This window comes from Tachysurus vachellii, chromosome 20 (genome assembly GCF_030014155.1).
Source record: "Tachysurus vachellii isolate PV-2020 chromosome 20, HZAU_Pvac_v1, whole genome shotgun sequence".
NCBI classification, from domain to species: Eukaryota; Metazoa; Chordata; class Actinopteri; order Siluriformes; family Bagridae; genus Tachysurus; species Tachysurus vachellii.
In genome coordinates this window covers 13,208,478-13,233,904 of record NC_083479.1, presented here as the reverse complement: position 1 = coordinate 13,233,904, position 25,427 = coordinate 13,208,478, and the positions used below count along the sequence as shown (strand labels likewise).

The window sequence follows — 25,427 nt, the reverse complement described above, 5'->3', positions numbered from 1 at the left end:
GACATGACCACTGACTGTTTCATGTGAAAACACAGTCTTGACATCAAGTGTGAAAGACTCATATTCAGTAAGCGCTACACTAAACTGTCACCCAGCATGTTTGTATTGATCTGAAACTGCATTTGTTCTCAGGATCACTTATTTGTGAGCATACACTGAAAGTGTGGGGTTTATTATGGGTGAATCTTGTAGTCTGGAGGTTCTTATGACAGAAGAATTGACTAAAATCTGTCATCTGTCCATTTATGATGGTATAAAGTTTGTATATGTTGGATTAGTTTGTCACAGGTGTGAGATCCAGCCATAAGAAGCAGAGAGAGAGAGAGAGAGAGTAGCTGCCTGTCAACAGTGAGACAGTGGTGTGTCCTGAGAGAGGTTATGTTTAGTACAACGTACTGTGGTGAAGCTTGTTAAGAGACAGTAAGGACTCCTTCACAAATCAGTTATAGGTGAGGAGATAAACACCTTTCATCTTTCATGTCAGATGAAATTTCACACAACAGAGTTCAAACCATCAGATCTTAAGATCAGCCCTGATGACTGGTGTACGTCAACCAAATACATTCCCCACCCACCTGTACTGATAACTTCAACACAAGCAATACAATGCATTCCTTTGTGTGTGTGTGTGTGTGTGTGTGTGTGTGTGTGTGTGTGTGTGTTTGCCTGCATATGTGGGTTTGCCAAGTATGTTTTCCATTTAAGTGTCATCGTGTCTCCAGCTTGTTTGTCTCTGGGTGTGAAAGCAAGCACGGTAACATTAAGACGATCTTGTTGTTTTAAATATTTAAGAGTTGATGTCATTGTTATGATGGCAGATGAAGGAATGAAGAGGAGGTTGACTGAAATCTAGAGCTAAGAGCTGATAAGTCTAACACACACATGACTGGCAGTGAAGAGATCAAGCTTAGCCAGGTGTGGGAAGATGAAAATAAACTGGATTTCAGAAGCCATTAATGCTAGATCTTTGTGTGTGTGTGTGTGTGTGTGTGTGTGTGTGTGTGTGTGTGTGTGTGTGTGTGTGTGTGTGCGTGCGTGCATGCGTGTGTGTGTTTGTGCGTGTGTGTGTGCATGTGTGCATGTGTTTTTCCCCTTACAAAAATATCTGTGAAGTCCTTAAACATGGTTAAACAAAATGACACCAGAACTTATTAAATTATGCCTCTTTATTTGACTATATAAAATGTGGTTGGTGATTGTAGTCGTCTTGGTTTGTTGAGAGGATTTGATGAAAATCCTAAGCAAATTAAATTTTGTTGGCAGGAATATGAGAAGGGTTCACAAGAGAATACACTGTGTGCCATTAATTTCCCATTTATACTGACATTTGGGTTTTCTGACATGTTAAAGGCACATAAATAGAATGATTTCTATGTATCATTGTGGATTAGTGAAAGATTTATCACAGCCTTTTTGAGCTTGGATGAAAGACAGAGTTCCTGGAACCAGTTTGTTGGGCAATAATAAATAAATGAAATCAAATAAGGAAACAAGAATAAGAAAGGCATTATATTTTGGGGGGAAATATTTAGGAGTTATTTTGAGAGAATTAACAACATGTTCTTTTGTGTATGCTGAACTGCTGATGAAGTTCTCTATAATATTCATGTGTTATGGCTAATTTTATTACTAATCTGATTTGTTTCAGTAATTTTATTACTAATCTTTAATTACAAATTGGGGGGCACGGTGGCTTAGTGGTTAGCACGCTCGCCTCACACCTCCAGGGTCGGGGTTCGATTCCCGCCTCCACCTTGTGTGTGTGGAGTTTGCATGTTCTCCCCGTGCCTCGGGGGTTTCCTCCGGGTACTCCGGTTTCCTCCCCCGGTCCAAAGACATGCATGGTAGGTTGATTGGCATCTCTGGCAAATTGTCCCTAGTGTGTGAGTGCGTGAGTGAATGAGAGTGTGTGTGCCCTGCGATGGGTTGGCACTCCGTCCAGGGTGCATCCTGCCTTGATGCCCGATGACGCCTGAGATAGGCACAGGCTCCCGTGACCCGAGGAAGTTCGGATAAGCGGTAGAAGATGAATGAATGAATGAATGAATAATTACAAATTCTTTCTCTTTTGTTATTTGGAACATTCTGGAATGTTTTGTAGTAATGAAGTGAGAAACCGAGACAAATTATTTTCTTTTACACGTTTAAACTTATTCTGCTCATAGCAGCACATTTTTTGAAGAACAGCCACAAAGGTTTCATTAAAATAAAGTGCCTCTGTGTGGCTTTAATGGCCATCAGGTCCACTTCTCCATCCACAAGATTTATTGACCTCACAACTGGAGACCTGCTTGACCACCGTCCACAACAGGAAACGGCAATCAGTCATTAACATGGTGACACATCTGTTGACGAGCAACTTCAAGGCAACCCATGAAACATCCCATAGCAATTCTCTATTGTTCCTACCACAGCCCCTCTCAGGCCCTTTCTCTCAACGGCCATTCGACTTTCCTCCCTCCTGCTGTCTTTTTATTCTCTCTTTCTCTTTCTCTCACCCTGGTCTCCTCCTCTCTGCTTGTTTCTCAAGCTTTTCAACTCAACTGCACCGCCTTCACTCATCTGGATGACTGGATTGAAATCAAACTGGGTCGTAAATTATCCCCTTTTTTTGTTGCTTTTCTGTAACCAGTAACTAAAAGTGGCTAAAGGTAGGTGAAAAGAGATAAAGAAACTTTCAGAAGGTGTGAAAGAATGATGAACATGTTCAGAAATAATAGAAGGAGAATTCCATAGATTTAGAGGATTAGTTTGTCTGCTAGATCAGTTCATATCCGAGGTCACGACCCCATGGTGAGGTCGTCCTCTGGTAACATTCCCGCTGACAATAAAGCTAAGAGCACGATCAAGACTGTGGTCTCTTGGAGGAATGGTGAGATTATGAAGATTAGAAGAAGATAATGAAGAAATGGAAGATGTATTTTCATTTGTCTAGCTCAGTGATTCTCAGAGTTGGGTCTATGAAAAAAACATTTTTTGATTTTTTTGATTTTTGTTAGTTTTTACTGTACTTAAAACGATGGAAAATTGAAAAACACCTTAATATCTCAAAAACAAGGAAGTTTATAAATAACGTCATTTTGGGCCTAATATGTCAGTGGAATGTTCAGGAATTAAAAGCATCATGTTTAAATGATCAAAATGTTAAATATAATATTAAATTGTATTCAATATATTATTCTTTAATAATTTTAAAAATATTTTATATAGATCAAATAATGCTGGACACATCTAAATAATATTAATTTAAGAAACCTGTCCATGAACTAAATCTCTATTGGGTGGATTGTTGAATTTATTTGTACAGTTAAATGAATTCCTGACTAGAAAATGTTTAAGAACCCCCTTGTCGGAGTATGTTGAAAAAAATCTATGCAACACTGCAGAAACAATACACACAAATAGACTCACACATCTGTGTCTGATCTAAAAAGAAGCAGTAGAACAGTAAACACATCAGAGCACATGCACTTCAGTGCAACTTAACCCCTGAACTTTCTGCCTGCGACTGTTGCCCCAGCAATCTTCTTATCACTGCATTGACCTCATCTAACCTCAGAGGGAGTCTGAAATGTCTGACAAAGGTCAGACATCAGTATGGTGCCCAGAACACTACTGTCAAACATTATCTCATATTCATTAATAATCCCTTAAATGCAAAAAATCATTTTCACCATCTATTCTAATAAAATGCTTGTATAATATTCTTTCTAAGCCGCATGTAATATCTTGTAACCTGAAAAGGGAATGTACACTGTACATTGTTTTGGACAACAATGAACAATCTGCTTCCGAGGAAGTAGCAGAATGAGAAGTCCATCATTCCTATTTGGCAAATGGAGCTCATGCTTATGTTATACAGAAAGAATGTACATTTCTCACTCAACCGAGTTGGCTAAAGGATTCTCGGCTTCAAAGCCTCTCCAGCTGCGACTATTTCAGGCTGCCACTAATAGCACTTGTCAGGCATAATTTTTAAGCTCTTTAACCAATTCATTGTGTAATTAGGTTAACAAAATTAGCTCATTGCCAAATCAGTGAGGAGCAGCAATGCAATAAAGTTATTAACATTCCAGTTTTACAGACAGAACTATAGAGCCGTTCTTGTTTCATTACCGGGTTTCTTTCAGTGCACAATTGATTCCAGAGGGCAGTGGCAAATTACATTTAATTTACTTTAACAGAAAAGTATAGAGCTGAAGTAAAGGGGCATGTTGAAGCACTGTCATCCATAATTAAATCCTGATTAAAAAGACTGGTAGAAACAAAAGATTATAAAAAAATATATGGATATTGCTTCCAAAGCATTTGGCAAGATATTAGTGCTCTGGCTTCTGTATAGGTTCCTTTGGTTCAAACTTATAGATCTATAACAAATTGCTGGTCTCCAGCGTTGGTTTTAGATTTATAGCCCAATTTAAGTTCCGGCTTGAAGAGATATCCCCTTTGCTGGGGGTTTATGTAGGATTTTCCTGAATCGTGCGCCCTCTGTCTCTCATGCTCTACCCCAGCTACTTCATCTTTGCTGCCCTGTGGATTTTGAAGCAGGTAAGATCTCATTTATCAAGCCCAAGTGCGCAGAGAACCTGATCTATAATGACATTTGAAGAGCTTTGCTGTCACTCTCGTTCCATAATGAACATGGATATGACAAAGGATCGATGGGTGGGGTCAGATGAGATAGCCCCGCCCTGAGTGGCACCTCCCATCTCATTAGCAATGCAGCAAGCTCTGATTGGTCGGCGGCTTGCGGACTTGGAAGGTCCTCCTCGCGTTTCGCGTGCTTGAATTATACAAGACGGAACAGGAGCGTGGTTAAGGGCGAAGGAACGGAGAGCAAAGCGCGTCGTGTTCTGGGCTTTTTGTTACACTTGCTGTTTTCTAAGTTATTGTGGATTTGTTTTGGTTTTTTCCTCCTTACAGCCTTAAATATTAACAAGTCAACTAGTAAAAACGTAAGAGTTGTGTTTTGCGGTGTGACGTGTGGATGATCTTCGGCGTCACGTTGCGCGCACGGAACGGAACTATGAACGGCTTTGGAGTAAACGATCATCATCTGTAAAAGCTTTTGAAAAACCAAAACAACGAAAATCAGTGGACATTTGTGTTGTGGATTATTTAAAAATAAAGGTAAGCCATGGGCGTAAAATCCAGTCACTTAGTTTGTCGTGTATGAAGATGCGTCCTCTGTGATCGTTCTCGCACCGCAACTCGGCTGAGTCTCGCACCCAATGCACCAAACTCTGAGTGGATCTACACTTTCCGCTTTACACAACACCACCCCCGACAGACAACACGGTCATTTCACTTTCAGAAAGCTCGCTGGAATTAAAGACACGTCCACCGCTTTGTTAAAGCCATCGGATCCTGTCCGTCAGGCGAAGCGTCTCCCTATTAAAGTAGTGAAGATGCTGACTGCGCACTCGGGACACTTGCTCCACCCGGAGTACCTGCAGCCCCTCACATCTGCCCCCGTCAGCATCGAGGTATGTTACAAGCTATAGCACACTACCTACTACCTACTACACTATACTGAACTCACTATGGTGATCAGCTGTGTCTATATATATGTAATATATGTATGTATATACGTATATATATATATATATATATATATATATATATATATATATATATATATGTATATGTATATACGTGTGTGTGTGTGTGTGTGTGTGTGTGTATATATATATATATATATATATATATATATATATATATATATATATATATATATAAAAACATTGTATGTATATATTATATATGTATCTGTATATATATAAAAGATTGTGTGTGTATGTGTGTATAATGTATATACACATACATACACACGCAATGTTTTATAGTCTATAGTTGGCACTTAATCATTCACTTAATTCCGTACTATAGTAAATACTGCTACTTATTCACTTTGCTGACTTTAAGTACAGCCTGTGATTAAAGTGTATAGTCAACACATAGGTATGATCATTTAATTGATTTAAAATATTATTTATCTAGCAGTTGCATATGTATATGCATATGTAGCACTAAAATAGTAAAAATGACTCTTAATACATAAATACCGTAGACATAGTGTTGAGCAAATCTTAATAATAATAATCCAAAATTTAAAAAAATAATAATAATATTAATGTTGTCAGTGTTATTATTCTTTGATAACAGTTTTGTATTATATTGAATTTTTTTTTGTTTGTTTTTTTATATCTAAAAATATAATGTGTATATATGTATAGAAACTATTAAAATAAAAACATTGAGTTCTCAGGTCCTATTTTACAATATTTAAATTTATTTTTCAGGTAGAGAAAATTATAATGATTTAAAGAAAATTTACAATTAAAATCCACACAGATACACAGAAATAATTTATGGTGACATTAAGCTAAATAAATAGTATATTAATAGTATATATTTATTTATATATATATCTTTTTTATATAGTAGTGTGACCACTGTAGTGCACATTATGGTAAAATTAAGAAAATCTATAATTTTCTTACTACATATTGTCTTTCATTTAATTTTTTTTATTATTTCCCTTTCAGTTGGATGCTAAGAAGAGTCCACTGGCCCTTTTGGCTCAGACATGCTCTCAGATAGGTAAACCGGATCCTCCGTCCTCATCCAAACTGGCCTCCATTACATCTAGTGGACTGAATGAGAAAGAAGGCTCATCTCGCACCTCCTCCTCATCCCTAAAACACGCAGAGCAACGACCTTCATCAGATGACAAGTCCAGTTTCAAGCCTTACTCCAAAACAGGCCCAGACAGCCAGAGGGATGGGAGTATCAGCAGCAACAGTAACAAGCCTGGCTTTTGTCTTCCTGGAGGTGGAGGTAGCGGTGGCAGTAACACACCAAGCTGTCAGTCCCACCATTCTCGTACTGTTTCCCCAAGTTCCAGAGTGGGCTCGCCTTCACAGACTCAGGTGCATAGACATGCTCTTTCACCCAACACCATGCGTTCCAATTCACATTCACAGACTGCAAACGGGGAGGCAAAAAACACAGAAGTGGCACTCTCTGACAACAACCCGAAGAAGGAGGGAGAGTCGAGTAAGGCAGGTCTGGACAGTCCTCAGCTGGCCAACTCCAGCCTTGCCAGAGCGAGTGTCAACTCCAGTAGCTCAAGTTCTGAAAGCAGCCCCAGTAACGAGGGCAAATCAGACCCACAACCATCTCAGCCTGGAGGACTCGGGCCTGTTTCTATTTCTCCCTTCAAATCCAGTCACCCTGTCTTCCCACTCCCGCCATCCAGCATGGGCTACCACGGTTCTATAGTGGGCACTTATGCTGGCTATCCCGGTCAGTTTGTTCCTGGCTTAGACCCTACCAAGTCCAGCCTAGGAGGTCCTGGTGTAGGGGTTGCAGGTAAACACCCCAGCTCAAGCCCACTGACTGGAGCATCTCCACCTTCATTTATGCAGGGTTTGTGTCGGGACCCATACTGTTTAAGCTACCCGAATGCACCTCACATGGGTGGCAACTGTGGCACATGTGTTCACGACCCATCCTCTTCACTAAAATCCGGCTTCCCATTGGTTTATCCTCCTCATCCTCCATTGCACTCACTTCACCAGAGCTCATTGTCTTCCAGCATCACACCATCACTCTCTCATCCACTATACACATACGGCTTCATGCTGCCCAATGAGCCTCTACCACATGCATGCAACTGGGTTTCAGCCAGCGGGCCATGCGACAAGCGCTTTGCCACCCCTGATGAGCTATTAGCCCACCTGCGCACACACACCTCACTGCCAGGCATGGATGGAAAGCTCCTGTCGACATACCCATCATCTTCCTCCTCATGTCACCTCCATCTGCCTTCCCAGACCAGTCCAGCCTCTCTTCCTGCTTCCTTCTCTTTGAGGGCACCTCCAAGTTTGGGCTTGGCTCGATACCATCCCTACAGTAAAATGCCACTGCCCACAGCACCAACACTTCCCATGCACTCTTTACCAACCTCTGCACCCTATTACTCCCACTACGCTCTCTACAGTCAGAGACTGGGATCTGCCTCAGCCCTTGGCTACCAGTGAAATAAACTCCATTGCGTCAGAATTCTAGACCCAGAACAAGCAGCGCACTTGCATGATGACTGCTAAGACATCCCGCTTGGGATTGGTCTCCATTTTCCCATTAATGGGAGAAGTGAAGTGAAAGGAACAGAAACGCTGGAAAAAAGGAATCCATGGACTCCCTAATGGCTAAAATTATGGGTGTGCTAGGATGCATGCGAGCCTGAGACTGTGTGAGACTGAAGCGCCAATGCAGTTTTCAAACAGAATTGTATTTATTTTTTAACAAGCGCTTGGCTTTTTCTGATTTATAATCCAAAACAGTTTACTTTCGCAAATCCTAAAGTCATCTATTCATTTCATTCTTAATTTAACAGTTCTTCTCTGCCCATTATTTGTACACACTCTGCTGCAAATCCTAAGCTTCAGACATTTCTTTTCATAAATCTGTCCCGTCCGACTTTTGTCTGTTTATTGTGTCTGTGCGGTATGAATGTGCATGTCAAAGTCCTTCTAGCCTTTCGAAATGCTTATTTTTTATTTTTAACAGCTTACAAATAAATGACTTAAAGAACTGTAATATTTTTTGTAAAGTGTTGAAATTATTAGGCTGGTTAAGGTGCCGCTTCAATGAAAAAAAGGTAAAAATAGCGATGGCAGAGCTGTCCAACTTTGGAGTTATAATTTTGTTAAATAAATGAAATGGTTATATTTAAACTCCATGCTTTCGTATTTCTTGATCATTGCTTCAATGTCATATTAATCCTATCGGTGACCTTGTTTCTATGCTATATATTTGCTTTTTTGGGGTTTTACACATAAACATCATGTCCAGATCTACGGTATTGAAAACAAATCTTTTTAATTTTAGCATTACCAGGAACCAAAATGAAATCTTATCAACAACAATGTAGATTGGTCCAGGTTTATCTTTATAAGACAAGTGTCTGGAGACCGTATCAGGAAGTACGATATCTATCAACTTGCCCGAGCAGTTTTTCCTTTGCCCTGAGTTATCTGGTCCTGTCTCATGTCACAACACACTGATTGAGTGGTGCATTTGAAACTAGTCTAAAAGCCTGGAATGAGTAGCTTATTTATGGTACTCATGTTTAGGTATACAATTACTTAAGTACTGATTAAACACCAATTTCATCACATGTCATTTACATAGAATTGTCTTTGCAATTTTTAAACTAACGAAGGTAACTGTCAGTTGTCAATCTCAAGCCCTTTATTACATAATAGTAGTTGCAGGTCTGTAATTAACATTTCACTTGTCTGCTACACCCTATTCTTTTGTATTTGGCTATGAAGTTATAAATATGGAACACTGTCCTATTTCAGGCCATGCAACTGATATCTATCATGCTGGAGTATGTCATCAGAATATTTTCAGTGTTATGCTGCTATGCTTTGTAATTATGGCTGAGAATACTGCTGTCAGTGCTCAGTTGTCTTTTTGTCCAGAGCAATGTCTTTCTCTTTCATGTCAATGAATGTGACAACAGATGTATCTGCACATGAGTTATAGTTATGCAAACATTTGCCTTAAAGGTTATTGTTCCCATTGTGCAATTACAGTCTCTGTTCTTGCATGTTGTATTTCGTGCTCGATTCTTCCGCATGTGTAGTAATTAATCCTCCAGGAGTGCCATGCCACAGACATTTCAATTAAATTTAATTACAGTGAGGCTTTTTCGCTACTGTGAATCATACTTTTGTAATTAACAGATTAACTTTGTGGTGTAAGCCGAGTATATTCCCTAAGGAAAGCCGCCTGGCCTTTCAGGTTCTAAAGAGGAACTGTAGCTGTTTCTGCCCAGGCATGTTTGTGTGTTCTAGGCCATTTTTCACCATCCGAAAAATAATCTGTGCTTTTAAAACTGCCAGTTCATTTCAGGTATGCTGTGCAGTCTGTAATGGTGGAGAATGGTGTGTAAAACAGGAAATGATGGTGGTGTCTGAGGCCACCACTGGGCAGATGACAGATGAGGGCTAGTGATTAATGAAGACTTTGGAGTGACTCTTTAATCACCCTGCAAGTATTCAGCACTTCTTAGGCTCAAGTGAGATCCAAGTAGTGAAACTTGTCATATGACTTGTCCCAGGTCACTGCCATGGCTCACGATGGCAGTTTGATTGGCATCAATATTATTGTGTAGCCGTGTAAAGAACCACAACAGGGTCTGTCAGGTCAGTGTCTGTATATCATCACTCACACATACTGGCAGCTAGCTTGCAAGGTTATAGTGCCTGGTTACATTCTTATCCAAACTGATCTTAGACCACTCAGGGAGGTGGTGCTCACTTATTGCAATGGACTGCGAAGCTTCCAAAACTGATCCTGCCTCATAGAAAAAGCATCATGTCTCCATCAGTTCTAGCCAGGTAACCTGAGATGTCGCCTAAGCTCGCTTTTCCTAGACATTCTGTGAATCTCTATTTATGATGCTGAGTGAAGGAACAGATCCACTTGGCTGGACATGAGTGGACATATTTGCCATTCAAGGAGGTCACCTTACTTCCCCTCACCACAAGTGATCAGCCTGTCAAAGGAACTAACATACCACAATGACTTCTACAAAAAAGGTCAAGGCATATTCACTGTAGAACACATATTATTATCATTTTAGCTGTCAGCTTTCTTCTTCTTCAAACCCCCTGTGGCTTGAGTGCACGTCACTCATTCCAGGCTTTCATTTAGGTAATAGTGAACTCACTGAACAAATCTGAGCTAACATGACATGCCCATTGATGACTGTCTGTCCTAAATGAATAAAAGGTGTGGAAGATGAAATTTCCAGAGCAGAGGTCTGCTCTCGAGGGAAAGATGAATGGTGGCGCCGTTTTCCATTTTGTTGTAGCTCGTCCATCACATTGTCATCTGATCCATCTTCCCTTTCTTCCTCTTTCGCTACTCATCAATCACTCTGTCCATCTCTCTCTCTCCTCCCCAGCTCCCAGCCATGGCAAGAATCAACACCCACACTCTATTTCTGTCATCCCTGCTGCCTATACTGAGGAGATACAGTACAGTATATCACTACAGGCCCAAGGCAGAGACACAAGATGGACTACCGTGTCTCTGTGGAGCCTTACAGTGTTATTAGTTACTGGTAAAAGCCCTGGATGGTCATGCATTCATACACAGAGCGATGAGCTAAACTCATAAACAGACAGAATCAAGAGGTTTATGTACAGTTACTGGTTATGAACCCTTCTCCCATGACAAGGATAAAATGGGAAAAAGTGGTGTCTGAGGTAAGCGCTAGTGAATGATGATGACTGTGTTTGGAGTTATGGTTTGATTAAACTGAATGTGTTTGTCATTTCTTAAACTTACTCCTCATCAGCTCTGGGCACAACTATTAACCCTTGTATGATCCTTTCTTAGATTAAACCAATGTAAAAAAAATATATGAAAGCCTGGTTGCAACAAAGCTTTGCGGATTAGTGTGAGGGTTATGACATATATTGCATGCTCTCATTAAAACTCTAAATGTCTGTATTTCTGTGGTGAACTTTCCTAATGCGACAGTATATTAGCCTGCCTTAGATATGATTAGGTAGAAAGAGTTCTACAGTTCCTCCGTCCTTCTGACACGCAACAAAACATACAGGCTTGGCGTCAACGGCCTACAAAAGGGCAATGGCAATTATGGTCACCGTTAATATGCACGGCCCCAGCTGGTTTAGATCTGCCTGCGCTCGGAGGGAACGCTGCTGACTTGTCAGCTTGTATGCGTCACGCACAAGACTTTGGTGGAGAAACGTGCTTTGGCAGCATCATAGCTAACCGACTGGGCCTTGATTCGTCTCACAGTCTCGTTCAAACATTCCTCATGGTATATTCAGCCACTTTTCATGGACATAACTGAGCCCAGATGCTTGTGCTGACCCGAATCAGAGCCGCTCCCTCTGGTATCGAGGTTGGTCTTCAATCAAATAGTTTGCAGCACATATTGCTTGTGTTTATGGGCAATGATTTCATTGTAATTTTCATGACTGATGTGCGACTGCTTTAAGGACACAGCAGTGAGTAATAACAGTTATACCAGCTGACAAATTCTGTGGATGTGTGAAATAATGAAATGATTAAAATGAAATAATAATTTCAACATTAATAAATTTGTTGCTGGTATTAATATAATACTAAGATAATAAATTGCACTGCTAGTAACTTTTTTATATTTTTAAAACAATGACTAATCAGAGGTTTGCATATATCAACATTTACTTTGCTGTCAGTTGTTATTGGAACACTGAATGGCTTGAGTCTCTCCCTCTTTCTCTCTCTCTCTCTCTCTCTCTCTCTCTCTCTCTCTCTCTCGCTCTCTCTCTCTTGCTCTCCCCCTTTCTCTGTAGCCTTTTGGTAAGAAAAGAGCTCCTTTCAGAGTAAAAAAAAAGAGGGCAGGAGCAATGCAAAGAGAGGAAGCAGACGTGATTCTCCAAATACAGTCATTAAAGGGGAAATGTGTTTTTCAAACTGTCAAGATGATTAATGGCTGAGTGCGAAGCAGCACAAATGCTCTTGTTTAGTCTGACTGGCAGACACGATCCTGTCCATTGATTTATGGCAGGCCCTGTGTGTGTGGCACTGCTGTGGTTTGAACAGCAGGAAGGTGGGGTCTGAGCACACTGCGGTAAAATAACAGAATAGAACCAAGCCCAAGAGCGAGAGAGTGAGAGAGAGAAAGAGAGAGAGAGAGAGAGAGAGAGAGAGAGAGAGAGAGAGAGCAAAATTCATTGTGTTTGCTTTTGCCCTTGGTGAAATTGCAGCTCATTAAACATGAAAATAAAAATTGCTCTGTCAGTTCATGTGCCACAGTAAATCAGCTTCAGTTTTAAGTAATTTAGTTAATGTCCATACATGCTTGTACAATTTAATAGATATTCATCTTTTCTTTTAACATCTGTGCTTGGTGTCACGTTTCATCAATTCAGTCCGACGTCATTCAACAGGGAACGTACTTCATCTATGCTTTTTCTCTTGTAATCAACATGGACTACTATTACGAATATACTAGTATTACCATTTGAACCCTCAGTAAAAATCTTACATCACCATTTCTTCTCTCTCAGGTTGCTCCAGACTTTTGACCTCATACTCTGCACAAATGAAGGTGTCTGATTCAATCAGCCTGTGGAAAAGCTTGCAGAAGGGGTGCTTGCTGCAAGAAAGAAAAAAGAAGAAAAATAAATAGGAATTACACTCACTTTTCATGTTACAATTTGTCTTCAAAGACCTTTATTTAAAAACCCCTGCATTCTTTCCTGCCCTACTGACTCCACTTGATCTATTAACATGCTCTGCAAGATCCACAAGAAAAATTACGGCTGTTAAGTTAAAGTGGTAGAGCTTCATCAAACAACCACAACGTTGTTTGTCAAATGTAAAGTCGTTCCTGTCAGAGATTTAATGTACTCATGCAAATTGAATATGATTTTAAATGGGGAAAAAAGAAACAACTAACTGATGGAAAAGAGGGAAACCATAACCTTCAAGCTATGTAAGGACACCAAACAGGGAAATTTATTCTTTGGAGAAGACAAACAGCCATATTTCACATGACAACTGAGGACCTACTGGTCTGAAATAGGCTTTTGAAATCCTCCCAAGACTTGCAGCCTATTTCTCAGTCCTGCTCATGAGGACTTGTTCAAAAAACAAAGAACTCTCTAAAGCTTTCTGTTTAAAACCAATCCCCAGGGCCTATAAATCTGGAAATCAAGCGAGAATCAGGCAGGGCTCATCTGGAATAAGTTACATATAGAAGACAAGCAAAGAGATTAAGGAAGATAAATGGAAAGAGTAAGAAAACGGCTGTGATTAGTTTCTCAGAAATGCCCCAGTAATTTGGAATCTTTTTTGTGCATGCGGGTGTGCGTGCGTGCATGCGTGCTTGTGTGTGTGTGTATCTATTTTTTGTTTGTGCATCCTGATGAAAGTGTTTTGAGCTGATCACTCGGTGGAAAGATGGATAGCTGACTGGATGGATGATGTCAAAGATTGAACAGACAGCTGATGCAGATGAATGGATGACTGAATGAAAGAGTGAATGGATGTCAAAAGAATGAGCAAAAGAAGGAAAGCAGGAGCAACAGAAGCTTGTGGGATATGCACCTCCCGTGCCAGCAGTGTGGCCCAGCTGTATGCACAGGGGGGCTACAGCCCCTGCTTCGACATGTCAGAGGCCGTGATTAATGACCCGGAGGCCTTGCTCTTTCCCCCTTAACCTCCCCAAATACACCCACCTACATACTCCCACCTCAGTGGTCCCACTACACTACCCCATCAACTTAATGCACACAGGCAGATTGACATGACATGAAAGTCCTTAGTGCCCATGGCAAAACACATACATACACAGAGCAAGTATTTATGGCCTCAAAATCATTTAAGATAATCAACCAAATACAATGTTCAGGAGAATATGTAAAACTTTCACATGTTCAGTCCATGAGCTCTGACTTTAAATTCTTTATACAAAGTCTTGGAAATCTACAAATCTCAAAAAAACTGCTAGCCCTTTGAGAACTTGTTTTAGATAAGTCTCAATGTGCAATGTGTGTGTATGTGCGAGTGTGCATGTGTGTTTGCTCTAGCTTCAGATGTGCTGAGCGAGAGGAACGAGAAAAGGCGCCTGCATGTGCGCTAGTTCCCAGCCTGTCAGAGGGCTGTCGGCCTGTGATTTATGGCCACGAGACTCCAACCTGTCTTCACTGCCAGTTCAGTATTGTTACAACTGACAGCTAATGAGGCCAGACATGCTTTCAAGCCGAGCACTTAACAGAGCCTCAATCTCCTCCAGTCACGGGTCCATTATGTTCTCTCTCTTTTTCTCTCTCTGTCTGCTCTCTGCTATCCTCAGAGGAGGCGACGCCACTGAATGCTGAGGCAAGGAGCAGCTCTGCATCATCAAGGATCTGATTCGCTAAAGAAAGATAATCAGAGATACTTGAAATTTGAAGCTCTGTGTATCAAGTTATTTTGAAGAAAATAGTATACTAGTTAGAAAATATCAAATATTTACTGATAACAAAGACGTTCTACCAGTTCTGGCTCTACCAGCCTTTGCTTTGGCAGCTGGTAGTTGGTCAGGATTTTTCAGAAATACAATCCGTTTGTGACTCTGAAAGTAGCAAAGAAGGATTACACTCTGGGGTAATACATCAGAAAAGATTCTGCTAGTGATACATTATGACTGAATGTGCAGTGCTTGGCAAATGGCAGTCTGGAGTTTATTTTGCTTTGCCTTCATTTTTTGGTGTTCTACAACCTGGGTTATAAGTGTCACTTTTGTTATTCACACTTCATGTCTCAATTAGTGAAGCTGAGGCAAAATAGGCAAAAAAAATACTTTTGTTTCAGCAAAAATGTCACATTTCAATTGAGTTTGTGTGAATTTATGTTTAATCCTAAGGTTAGGATATAGTCTTATTATTGAAATGTCAGTCCATGTGTTATATGAAAGTGTTCTGGGCTGCTAGGAGAGTTTTTATTCTCTCTCGCTCTCTATAATCACTATCAGAGGCACTGGCAACTCTCCCACCTTTAACCCTGGTTCCTTGTCAGCCATGATTAATGGCAGCTCGGCGCAGTGCAGCTTGCGTTGCTGCTTTCAGCATTGTTCCCCGGACACATAATGAACTCTGACAGGACTTTTCTTCTCCCCTTACTTTCCTTTTCTTTCACACTTTCACAGGCTTGTTTCAAAATGTATGTTGGCAACAGCGACACCTGCACCAGAGGATCTGTGAGATGTTTCGTGAATGCTCTGAAAACATTCTTCGAATGATGAACACAAAATCTTTAGGCATTCAACAATGAATACATAAACACAATTTACAAGTTTAAGCTCTTAAACAATTCTTTTCCATCTCCTCCTACCAGACCCTATCTTCTCCAATCTGTAAGCAAATTTAATTATATATTTTTACCACTTTATTTTCAGTCAGTGGAATAACATTAAGTTGTTTAAAATGTCAGCACTGAATTTGTTGTCAATCACAGGGCCTGTTATTCTCTGAGGGGTGGATTCCTTATTAAGCATCACAGTTAAATCTCTGGCGCTCTCTGCTGGCTACCAATTGCTAGTACACCTGGAAATTCAACATCTTCCTAGACACAGGTCAAATGAATTGGACCAGTGCTTCAGTAGCTAAACTATTATTATAGGTTTCTAGCAGATTCATTAAAAATATGGTCAGTAGCTGCAAGCAGCAGAGAGAAAATCATTTTTAGGCCATATCATTTAGGCCATACACTGCATTGATCTGAATATAGTTAAACAAATAAATCAAAAGTTTAGCATTTGTGAAGTTGAGTTTAGGGTTTTTGCTTCTTTTTTTTTTTTTTTAATGATTCTCTTGTAACACTGCCCCTAGGCCTTCGGTGGCCCTTGACATTTGATGGTGTATCCAAAGATAAGAATTCCAGACCAGAAGCATGTTTGGATTTTCTCAGCAAATTAAAACCCTGTTTTTTCTAGGACCACAAGTTAATCTATTGTTCTTGTTATTCGTTTTTTGTTATCAAGTCGTATATATATTATCCAGGTTATGTGTAAAAGTAATAAAAATCAATTAAAAAATAGATTGCACTTTGAAGGGATCCGGGTGTGTAAAATAAAACCAAATATGAAATCTTTCATCGTCTATATTCATAGAACTATTCATGGCCTCAAGTCAAACATGAGCTATTTATAGCTTCTTTAGTTTATAAGAGAAGAAAGTTTTATGATACACTATATGGCCAAAAGTATGTGGACTCCTAACCATATGTGAGTCTTTCCTTATCTAAACATAAACATGCGTTAACAGTGTATAATTGTCTAGAAAAACAGCCAAACCTGTTCCAGTGCTATTTTCAGACAATGCCCCTGTGCACAAAGTAAGCTCCATAAAGACATTTGGTTTGCAAAGGTTGGTTGCTTTCAAGTAAATAGAGCCCTCATCTCAACCCTACTGAACACCTTTGGGAGGAATTACACACCAAATCTTCTTGACCAATATCGGTGACCAGCCTCACTAATGCACTTGTGGCTGAGTGTTCAAAAGTTCCTATATCAACTTTCCAAAATCTATTGGAAAGCTTTCCTAAAGAGAATATTTTTGTAGCAGTAACTCTATATCAGTGCCATGCTACTCTATATTAATAGCATGTTAAAATAGGATGCTCAACATGCATGTATGGGTGTCAGGGTCAAGTCAAATAGGAAGTTTAAATAGGCTTCAGGGGACAGAGTTACTTTAGGTCATATTTGCAAAAATTACATGTCCAAGCATTTTTGTGCAAAATATATCCAACCGAATAAGTCCAGGCAGATTTTAGGGCAAACAGAGAGATATGGAGTCAGCTCTGGCTTTTTCTAAAGTCATTTGCAGGTTCATTAACACACATTCACACTTGAGCATCCAGCCTCGTTTTAAATGCTAATGTGCTTAATGAAATGGAATCACAACAGCATCTTGTTAATGGGCCATACATCCACTAATCATTCATTTATAGAGCTTGTAAATGTTTATAAATGTTACCATGTAAATTGTATCCCTTATTAAAAGTATAGAGAACACTAAAGTTTATGTACTTTAAAATAACGCAGGCCATAACACAGGAGTAGCATGTGAATGCAAGTAACTTGAGTGTCTGACCTGTTTTGAAATTAGAATAAAAATTTTTTTTGTTTATTTTGTGTCTAAATCCTAAAATCCTAAAATCTATCAAATGCTTTAAAACAATGTATAATGTTGTTATAATTGTACTAATTTGTACCACAATGTTTTAGACAGGCTAGCTTTTTATGAATCTAAAAACATATAACAAAATTAACATTTACAGTAGGACATTCTATTCAAAATAAAGAAAGAAAGTTTATATGTAATATGTATAAATATATATGTAAACATATGTACAGCATGTAATATATATAGGTATATATGTAAACATATGTACAGCATGTAATATATAGGTATATATGTAAACATATGTACAGCATGTAATATATAGGTATATATGTAAACATATGTACAGCATGTAATATATAGGTATATATGTAAACATATGTACAGCATGTAATATATATAGATATATATGTAAACATATGTACAGCATGTAATATATAGGTATATATGTAAACGTATGTACAGCATGTAATATATATAGATATATATGTAAACATATGTACAGCATGTAGTACATATAGGTATATATGTAAACATATGTACAGCATGTAATATATATAGATATATATGTAAACATATGTACAGCATGTAATATATATAGGTATATATGTAAACATATGTACAGCATGTAATATATATAGGTATATATGTAAACATATGTACAGCATGTAATATATATAGGTATATATGTAAACATATGTACAGCATGTAATATATATAGGTATATATGTAAACATATGTACAGCATGTAATATATATAGGTATATATGTAAACATATGTACAGCATGTAATATATATAGGTATATATGTAAACATATGTACAGCATGTAATATATAGGTATATATGTAAACATATGTACAGCATGTAATATATATAGGTATATATGTAAACATATGTACAGCATGTAATATATAGATATATATGTAAACATATGTACAGCATGTAATATATATAGGTATATATGTAAACATATGTACAGCATGTAATATATATAGATATATATGTAAACATATGTACAGCATGTAATATATATAGGTATATATGTAAACATATGTACAGCATGTAATATATAGGTAGATGTGTGGACATTGTTAAAAAGAACAAGTAAATGGTTCTAAGGCTATGGCATTAAAAAATGTGAGACACTGTTGTAAAGGAACAAGAAGTAGAAGGTCCTAAGGTTTTGGCATTAAAAATGTGCAAGCTGAATAAACAAGTCCACTAAATATATATATGTATATGTACATGAATGTGAAATATTAGGCAGAATGTACAGTAAGGTATATATAGATACACATAAATAAAATAGTGCAGATGTATGTAAGGCACAATATGTGTAGAGAATGAGGAGTATAAAAAATACAGTATGTAAAATATGTACATTGCATGTTTAATCGTACAGAAGTTGTATACAGCATTTTTATATAACAGTAAAAATACATTTGAAGATATTCTGACGATCATTTCTATTTATAAAGTCTCTCATTACATTGCTTATGAAAATTTGCATCCTCTATGAATGACAATGGTTGAGCTATTCAAAGTCAAAAACTGTTTAAAGTATTTAGCTGAGTGGTTGAATCCTAAATGCCTCCCTGCTCACTATATAAGTGCACTACAGCGCGTGGGCCATAATGACGTGCGTGTTTATACTGTAAGTCAGCTGTTTTCCACCAGGTGGCGTGGTACTTGACACGTTTTTAAGATGCAGAATATCCTCCCTCTATTCTAGTCAGAAGGGGGCGACACTTCTATTCAGTCTTTACTTTTCCTTTCTGGGCACATTCCTAGATCGGATCTCCTTCCCAAAAGTAGCAGTAGTGTGTGGATAGGAGTGTGTGTATGGGTTCCTGTGTGTTTGTTTGTGTGTGTAGAGGCTCTTGGGGGAGAGCTGAATAGTGTATGTGTGTGTGTGCAGTAAACCTGCGCCATGGTGCTGATGATTGAGCACACAGATCGGATTTTCACTCCGTTATCTCCGCCTGAAGGAGTAAAAAACAGTAGGATCGACAAGAAAGACACGCGGATACAAACAAAGTAAGGTTTCTTTCTCATGCACAACAAGCAGGGATTAGTATTTAACCCACACTGATGGCACCAGATGTGCGGAAGACAACTGAAGCTGCATGAATCCTTTAACCTGGAGTTATTTTTTAGACCCGTGTTGTGTTTATGTACAATGTTGTGTTTAACTGTTTGTTTACTTTCGTCCACGTTCTGGTTGTTGGATAGTGGAAATGTTTCTTAAATGTACAAGTAACACTTTTATTCCTTTAAACAGTCGCAGAAGACACAAAAGCTCGTCGGTTGTGTCGTCGGTGTGCCATTTTGTTTCACGTTGTAAACTGAACTCCGTCGTTTAGTTTGATTTACAACTTTGCAGCTGCTTTTGGTAACAAATCGACACTTGGATTGAATTAAAGCCCAATAGCTCTCTGAAGCTTCAAAACCTGAAATAATTCCATTGTTTATGAAATTCCTAAATATTCCGTTGTGGAAAGTTTACTTACTATAACTAAAAGTTAAATCAGACAGATTTATGATTTCACTTCATTTCAGCTGTGTTTTCTGTGTGTGTGTGTGCGTGCGTGCGCGCGCGCGCATATGTGTGCGTGTGTGTGCGCATATTTGTATTTGTGTGTGTGTATATTTGCATTTGTGTCTGTGTGCATATGTATGTGTGCATATGTGTGTGTGTGTGTGTGTGTATGCGCTCTGGGTTTAATTGTACGTCTATTTTTCAGAATCTCAAAGTCTCAAACCTTTTTTTTTTTTGTGGATTATTTTTCACATTCACAGCTTAGACGTAGAAAATGTAGAGGAGAAGCTGAAGAAAAGTGGAAAGTCTGCTTATGACCTTCAGGTGTCAATTGACACAGAGTCAGATGTGTCTGAGAGTAGGAGGAAGTCTCCTATCCTGAGGTACACACACTCACACACACACACACACAGGATGTGGCAGTACAACCTGTTAACTACCCCATTTGGTTCTTCTTCCTGTAACAGTTGCTGCCTTTTTTGTTGCACATCAGATCAGGACTGTTGTGCAAGATAGTATAGATTGGATAGCGTATGTGAACTAGACTGGATAACAAAGCAGTGCAAACGATTGATTGTTTTTAAGCTCTTGGCTGTGGAGAAATGTATAGCAGTTGGATTAAGAGCCAGGAGATAAAAGAAGTGTAATGTGACAGTAAAAGTGTTCCTATCAGTATTTGTGTGTGTTCCACTGGACAGAGATGGACAACAGGTATACTTGGAGTATCTGCGTAAAAGAAATGCCCTGTGTTGTTGATGCTTTGTCACACTCCTTAAGTTTCATGTGACTCTTATGTCTTTAGAACAGATGAGGTTTCTCTTTCCCATGACTGTTGGGAAAGACCGTCAATGACCTTTTTTTTCTTATTAGCCAAACAGGAGAAAGAAAAAAAGACAGTCCCTGAGGGAATGACTGCTTCTAGCTGCTATAGCATGTGAGAGCAGGAAGTTATGTGTCTCATCCATTCCACAGCATTAAATAAAACTATATTTTAAGACAAATACAACGGAGGATTGAATATGCTCATATTCAGGGTGGTAGCACAACACACCAGCCATCTGCGATTTCTTTGTTCTAATAGTAAAAACATCTTGTTTTTATTTGTAACCTTGATAGATGTAACCTATAGATGCAAAGGTCATGCTAGACTGTGTGTAATTTATTGGCAGTGTAAACGGACTAATACTAATGGTCATCCTGTTAGTCTGCAATTCTATTTATTTGGGTTTACAGTGTTGGGTAGATTCTAAATGAAAACAACTAACTTTAGAAAATTTGATGTACTTCTGTGTAAGTCTTCACTGGTTGTGATGAACTTAAGACAGAACAGAAAATTAGGTCTTTGTCATTATTTCATGCCATTACTGCACCACTGTTTTAAAATTAAGGCTGAAACCCATTTTTGTCTACCTTCAAACATTTCCCCACCACCTTGTACCTTTATTCTGAGAATCGTTGTCTGTTATTTCTGACCAGAGCCTGCTGTAAAACAGTATTTTATCCTGCCGAGGTGAGATGACATGTATGACTACATGGCTTGTCTCGTACAACCTGGTCTTATGCCTGTTTGCGTCAGCAGTGTTTACAGACCTCACCACTGTGCAAACACACAGTTATGGATCAGTGCACAACCAATTCCAGTGGGGCTTTGTTGTTTTGCACAGGCTTATGAGTAAGGCTTCCATGGATCCTTTCCACATGGCCTAATATTTTAGCCATAAATGAAGTTGGCTCTTATTTGGTGAAGGGTTTCAATCATTCAGGTCCTGTGGAGTGTCTCACAGTCTAGTCAACTGGATTTGCATTCCAATTATAAAGCGGTTCCACCATTCGTTCAAGGAGCTAAATTTTATAAACCATCTATTTAAACACTCGTGATTCAACACGTGTGAGATTCTGAGGCTGTTTTGTGGCGTTTGGTGAAAAGACGAGGCCGCTTTATAATGTGAGGAAAATACGATGACAAAAAATGGCTTAGAAAATTTTATAAAGGTCAACATGCTTATGCTGGGAAAAGTTACTATTCTGACATGTTAATAGGAAAAGAAAACCAAGTTAACATCAGTTGAGAAAACAAACCTGGACATTCTTACAACTCCCAAATAATTGTATGCATAAGATTAATTAGAAGTGTAAAAGAGCGAGAAACATTGAAACAGGAGAAACAGGTGTGACATTTTACATCACCTTTGACTTTAATCTTAATTAATTGTAGGTTGTCTTACAAGTTTTGTATGAAAGACCTGTTGCACAACATTTATAGCTTCCTCCTAAACATTTATCCAGGGTTACTGTTATTATTATTATTATTATTATTATTATTATTATTATTATTATTATTATTATTATTATTGTTATTGTTTTGAAAATGAACACTTAAATGTCCTGTTTCTGAATTGCTGATAAGGTGGCACAGCCACCATGTGACCGTCTCTAAAAGTGGTACACCACTAAAACTGAGTAGGTTCATCTTGCACAGTTCTTTCCAGAATTATTTTCGGTTTGACTTCAGGTGTAGTTGGTCCCATCTGCGCTTTTCCTTTATATTTCTAATTTATATAATTGTATTATCAGAAATATTTGGTGGGAATTTTGCTTATCATATAATTCTTCGCTTAAAAATTTTGAATACTTTGTTCAGTGTTTTTATTTCTTTTCCAGGCTTAAGCTGGCCGAACAAGCCTCAATCTCACTCAGTCCACCAGACTCGGAGTCAAAACTAGAGAGGAAGAAAACACAGTACAGCCAAGTATGTAGTGAAACACACACTTGATTCATCTCTTTGTGTAAAAAATTAAGTGTTTTGTCTGCACTGTATTTGGCCAGAAGGTAGCAAATCATAGGTTTATATTGATGTGCTTGTTTTATAAATGTTTTTAAAGTTCATTCGTTCATTTATTCATTCATTTTCTACCGCTGATCCGAACTATCCTTGGGTCACGGGGAGCCTGTGCTGTTTTTTAAGTTGTATTTTAATATAAGAAAACATATACTTGCTCATATAATAATGTTTTCTTCAAGGTGTCAGTGCTTTGTAATGCCTCATGTATTATTCTTTGTGTGTGTGTGTGTGTTTCTAGTTCTCCAAAGCAAACGCACAGTACCATAAGCTCTTCAAAGAAATAAGCAACGATGAGATCCTCAAACAAAGTAAGTCAATATTGTGTTTAAACAAGTTTCATTCGATTGCTTTGACTCTTTCTTTATCTCCGTCAGTGTATTTTACATCATTACAGACTTATCAGTAACCATGTGCTGAAAGGAATTTCTTTACTTTGTTCTATCTTATCTCATGTCTGTCTGTCCTTAGGTTATACTTGTGCTCTGCAGAAGGACATTCTTTATCAGGGAAGGCTTTTTGTCTCTGATAACTGGATATGTTTCAATTCCAAAGTGTTTGGCCGCGATACCAAGGTACAGACGTGCAAGGAATCCCAGGTAATTTAGTTAAGACTAAAGAAAGGGTTCATTAACATAACAATTGTTTGTTTCTTTTTCCCCCTTGCTGTTGTTGCTACAGATTGCTATCCCAGTTCTCTCCATCACTCTTATAAAGAAGACAAAAACTGCCCTTTTGGTGCCAAATGCTCTTGTTATCAGAACTATAACTGAAAGGGTAAGTGGATTGTTTGAGATCTCTGGAACTCTGTTAAATAACGTGTCTTTGATACAGTTGACTCACATTCGACTGAATCATTTAGCATCTATTCGTGTCCTTCCTGTCCCGGGACACTACGTACAAGTTACTGCTCTCCGTCTGCGTTCATTTACACGTAAGTTAACATTTTTCTGCAATGTTATGACTGTGTCTGTATGCAATGAAATAAAACGTAACACTGTTTTTATTTTGTTTACATTTTAGGCAGAGAATGCAGGCAGCACATCGATCGTGTCATCAGCAGAGAACAGCTTCAGAGGCGACTGCCCTTCCTCGCTTCCTCTGGTTAGTGTTGATTTGCCTGTGGTTGCTTCATTTCCATCCCTTGTCATGGGATTCCATGAACTACCTCATGACGTTGAGTCACCATGGCGTCAATATTTAAAGTGAGATGTTAATAGAATTGTGTGTGTTTTTGTATATACAGGACTTCTCAGCTGATTTTTCAGATCTTGACGGAGTCGTGCGTCAGAGAAGGCAGGACATGCTGGACACTAGCAGTTCAGGCTCCCAGACACCAGATTATGAAAAAATGGCTGGTGTGTATTCCCATATAACATTCAGTTTATACATTACACAACCTCTACATGTGTTTCTGAGCAGACTAAGCTGCAGTGTTGTTACTTTAACGTCAGCACACGAGTAATGCTTTCTATCACGTCAACATTTCTAGTTAATACTGCAGTGGTGAGCTTGGTAATGACATATGAAATTGTGGATAGGGATTATGGTAGGAGCTCTAATGGAATGTTGTGTTATAAATTCAGAAGAGGAAAGTTGGACCTGCCAAATCTCGTTATTAATGGTCAGTTGGCATAGAGGCAGAAAGAAAATTAGTCTCTTACTTCACACAGTCAGTTCAAATGAATATCGTGTTCCTTTGTATTTCCTAAAAGTTTCACCTCAAACTTGCAGCAAAGCTTATCTTATCTTATTAACACTTCAGTCACGCACACGCCAAATAAACCGATGAAAGTTTGCCAGTGATTCATTCAGCCATTTGACATTTTAAATAAGCTAGTAACGTAAAAACTTCGTCACTAATGCCTTCTTGGTTTTTTTTTAATAAGTAAAAACAGCACTACTACAAATACCTGAGCGAAGGTGTATTATATCATTGAGATTATGTACCTCATAAACTAAAAACGTCGTGCTGATAAACTGATAAAACTATTTATCTTTGAGTAAACGACACACATTTTAATTTGTTATAATGTTTATTACCGCTTACTTTGCAGCACAAAGGAACTAAGAATATTGATGATTATTATTATATATAAATATATTTGACAGATTTATGATTTCAATCATTTCTTCTTCAAAAAAAATGATGACTGATGCAGTTTGCTTCAATGCAGCAAGTGATATCAATAAAATTTTAAAATATGACCCTGGTAAGAAACGCATTAGATTTTCTGGATAATGTGATAAGATTGAATTCCAATCAAGTGATTAATGCAGAACAGCAGGCTGTAAGATTAGACCGGGTTACAGGTCAAACAGGTATGACGATTTCC

The 25,427-nt window shown here is 38.5% G+C and overlaps 2 protein-coding genes across 2 annotated transcripts in view; both read left to right on the top strand.

Moving 5' to 3' along the window:
• Nucleotides 1–4,772: 4,772 nt before the first annotated feature.
• Nucleotides 4,773–8,741, top strand: LOC132863379 (zinc finger protein 703-like). Its single transcript, XM_060896163.1, has 2 exons — nt 4,773–5,486; nt 6,549–8,741. Exons 1-2 carry the CDS (start codon nt 5,232–5,234, stop codon nt 8,043–8,045), a joined length of 1,752 nt encoding a protein of 583 aa, XP_060752146.1. The 5' UTR covers nt 4,773–5,231; the 3' UTR covers nt 8,046–8,741.
• Nucleotides 8,742–19,448: 10,707 nt separating this feature from the next.
• Nucleotides 19,449–25,427, top strand: part of LOC132863439 (GRAM domain-containing protein 2B-like) — a 14,435-nt gene continuing 8,456 nt past the window's right edge. The window contains exons 1-9 of the mRNA XM_060896246.1: nt 19,449–19,750; nt 20,513–20,635; nt 22,914–23,001; nt 23,333–23,402; nt 23,563–23,666; nt 23,773–23,868; nt 23,954–24,025; nt 24,115–24,195; nt 24,338–24,449. Of these exons, the coding sequence (XP_060752229.1) occupies nt 19,644–19,750; nt 20,513–20,635; nt 22,914–23,001; nt 23,333–23,402; nt 23,563–23,666; nt 23,773–23,868; nt 23,954–24,025; nt 24,115–24,195; nt 24,338–24,449 (853 nt within the window). The 5' untranslated portion in view covers nt 19,449–19,643. The remainder of the gene's footprint in view (nt 19,751–20,512; nt 20,636–22,913; nt 23,002–23,332; nt 23,403–23,562; nt 23,667–23,772; nt 23,869–23,953; nt 24,026–24,114; nt 24,196–24,337; nt 24,450–25,427) is intronic.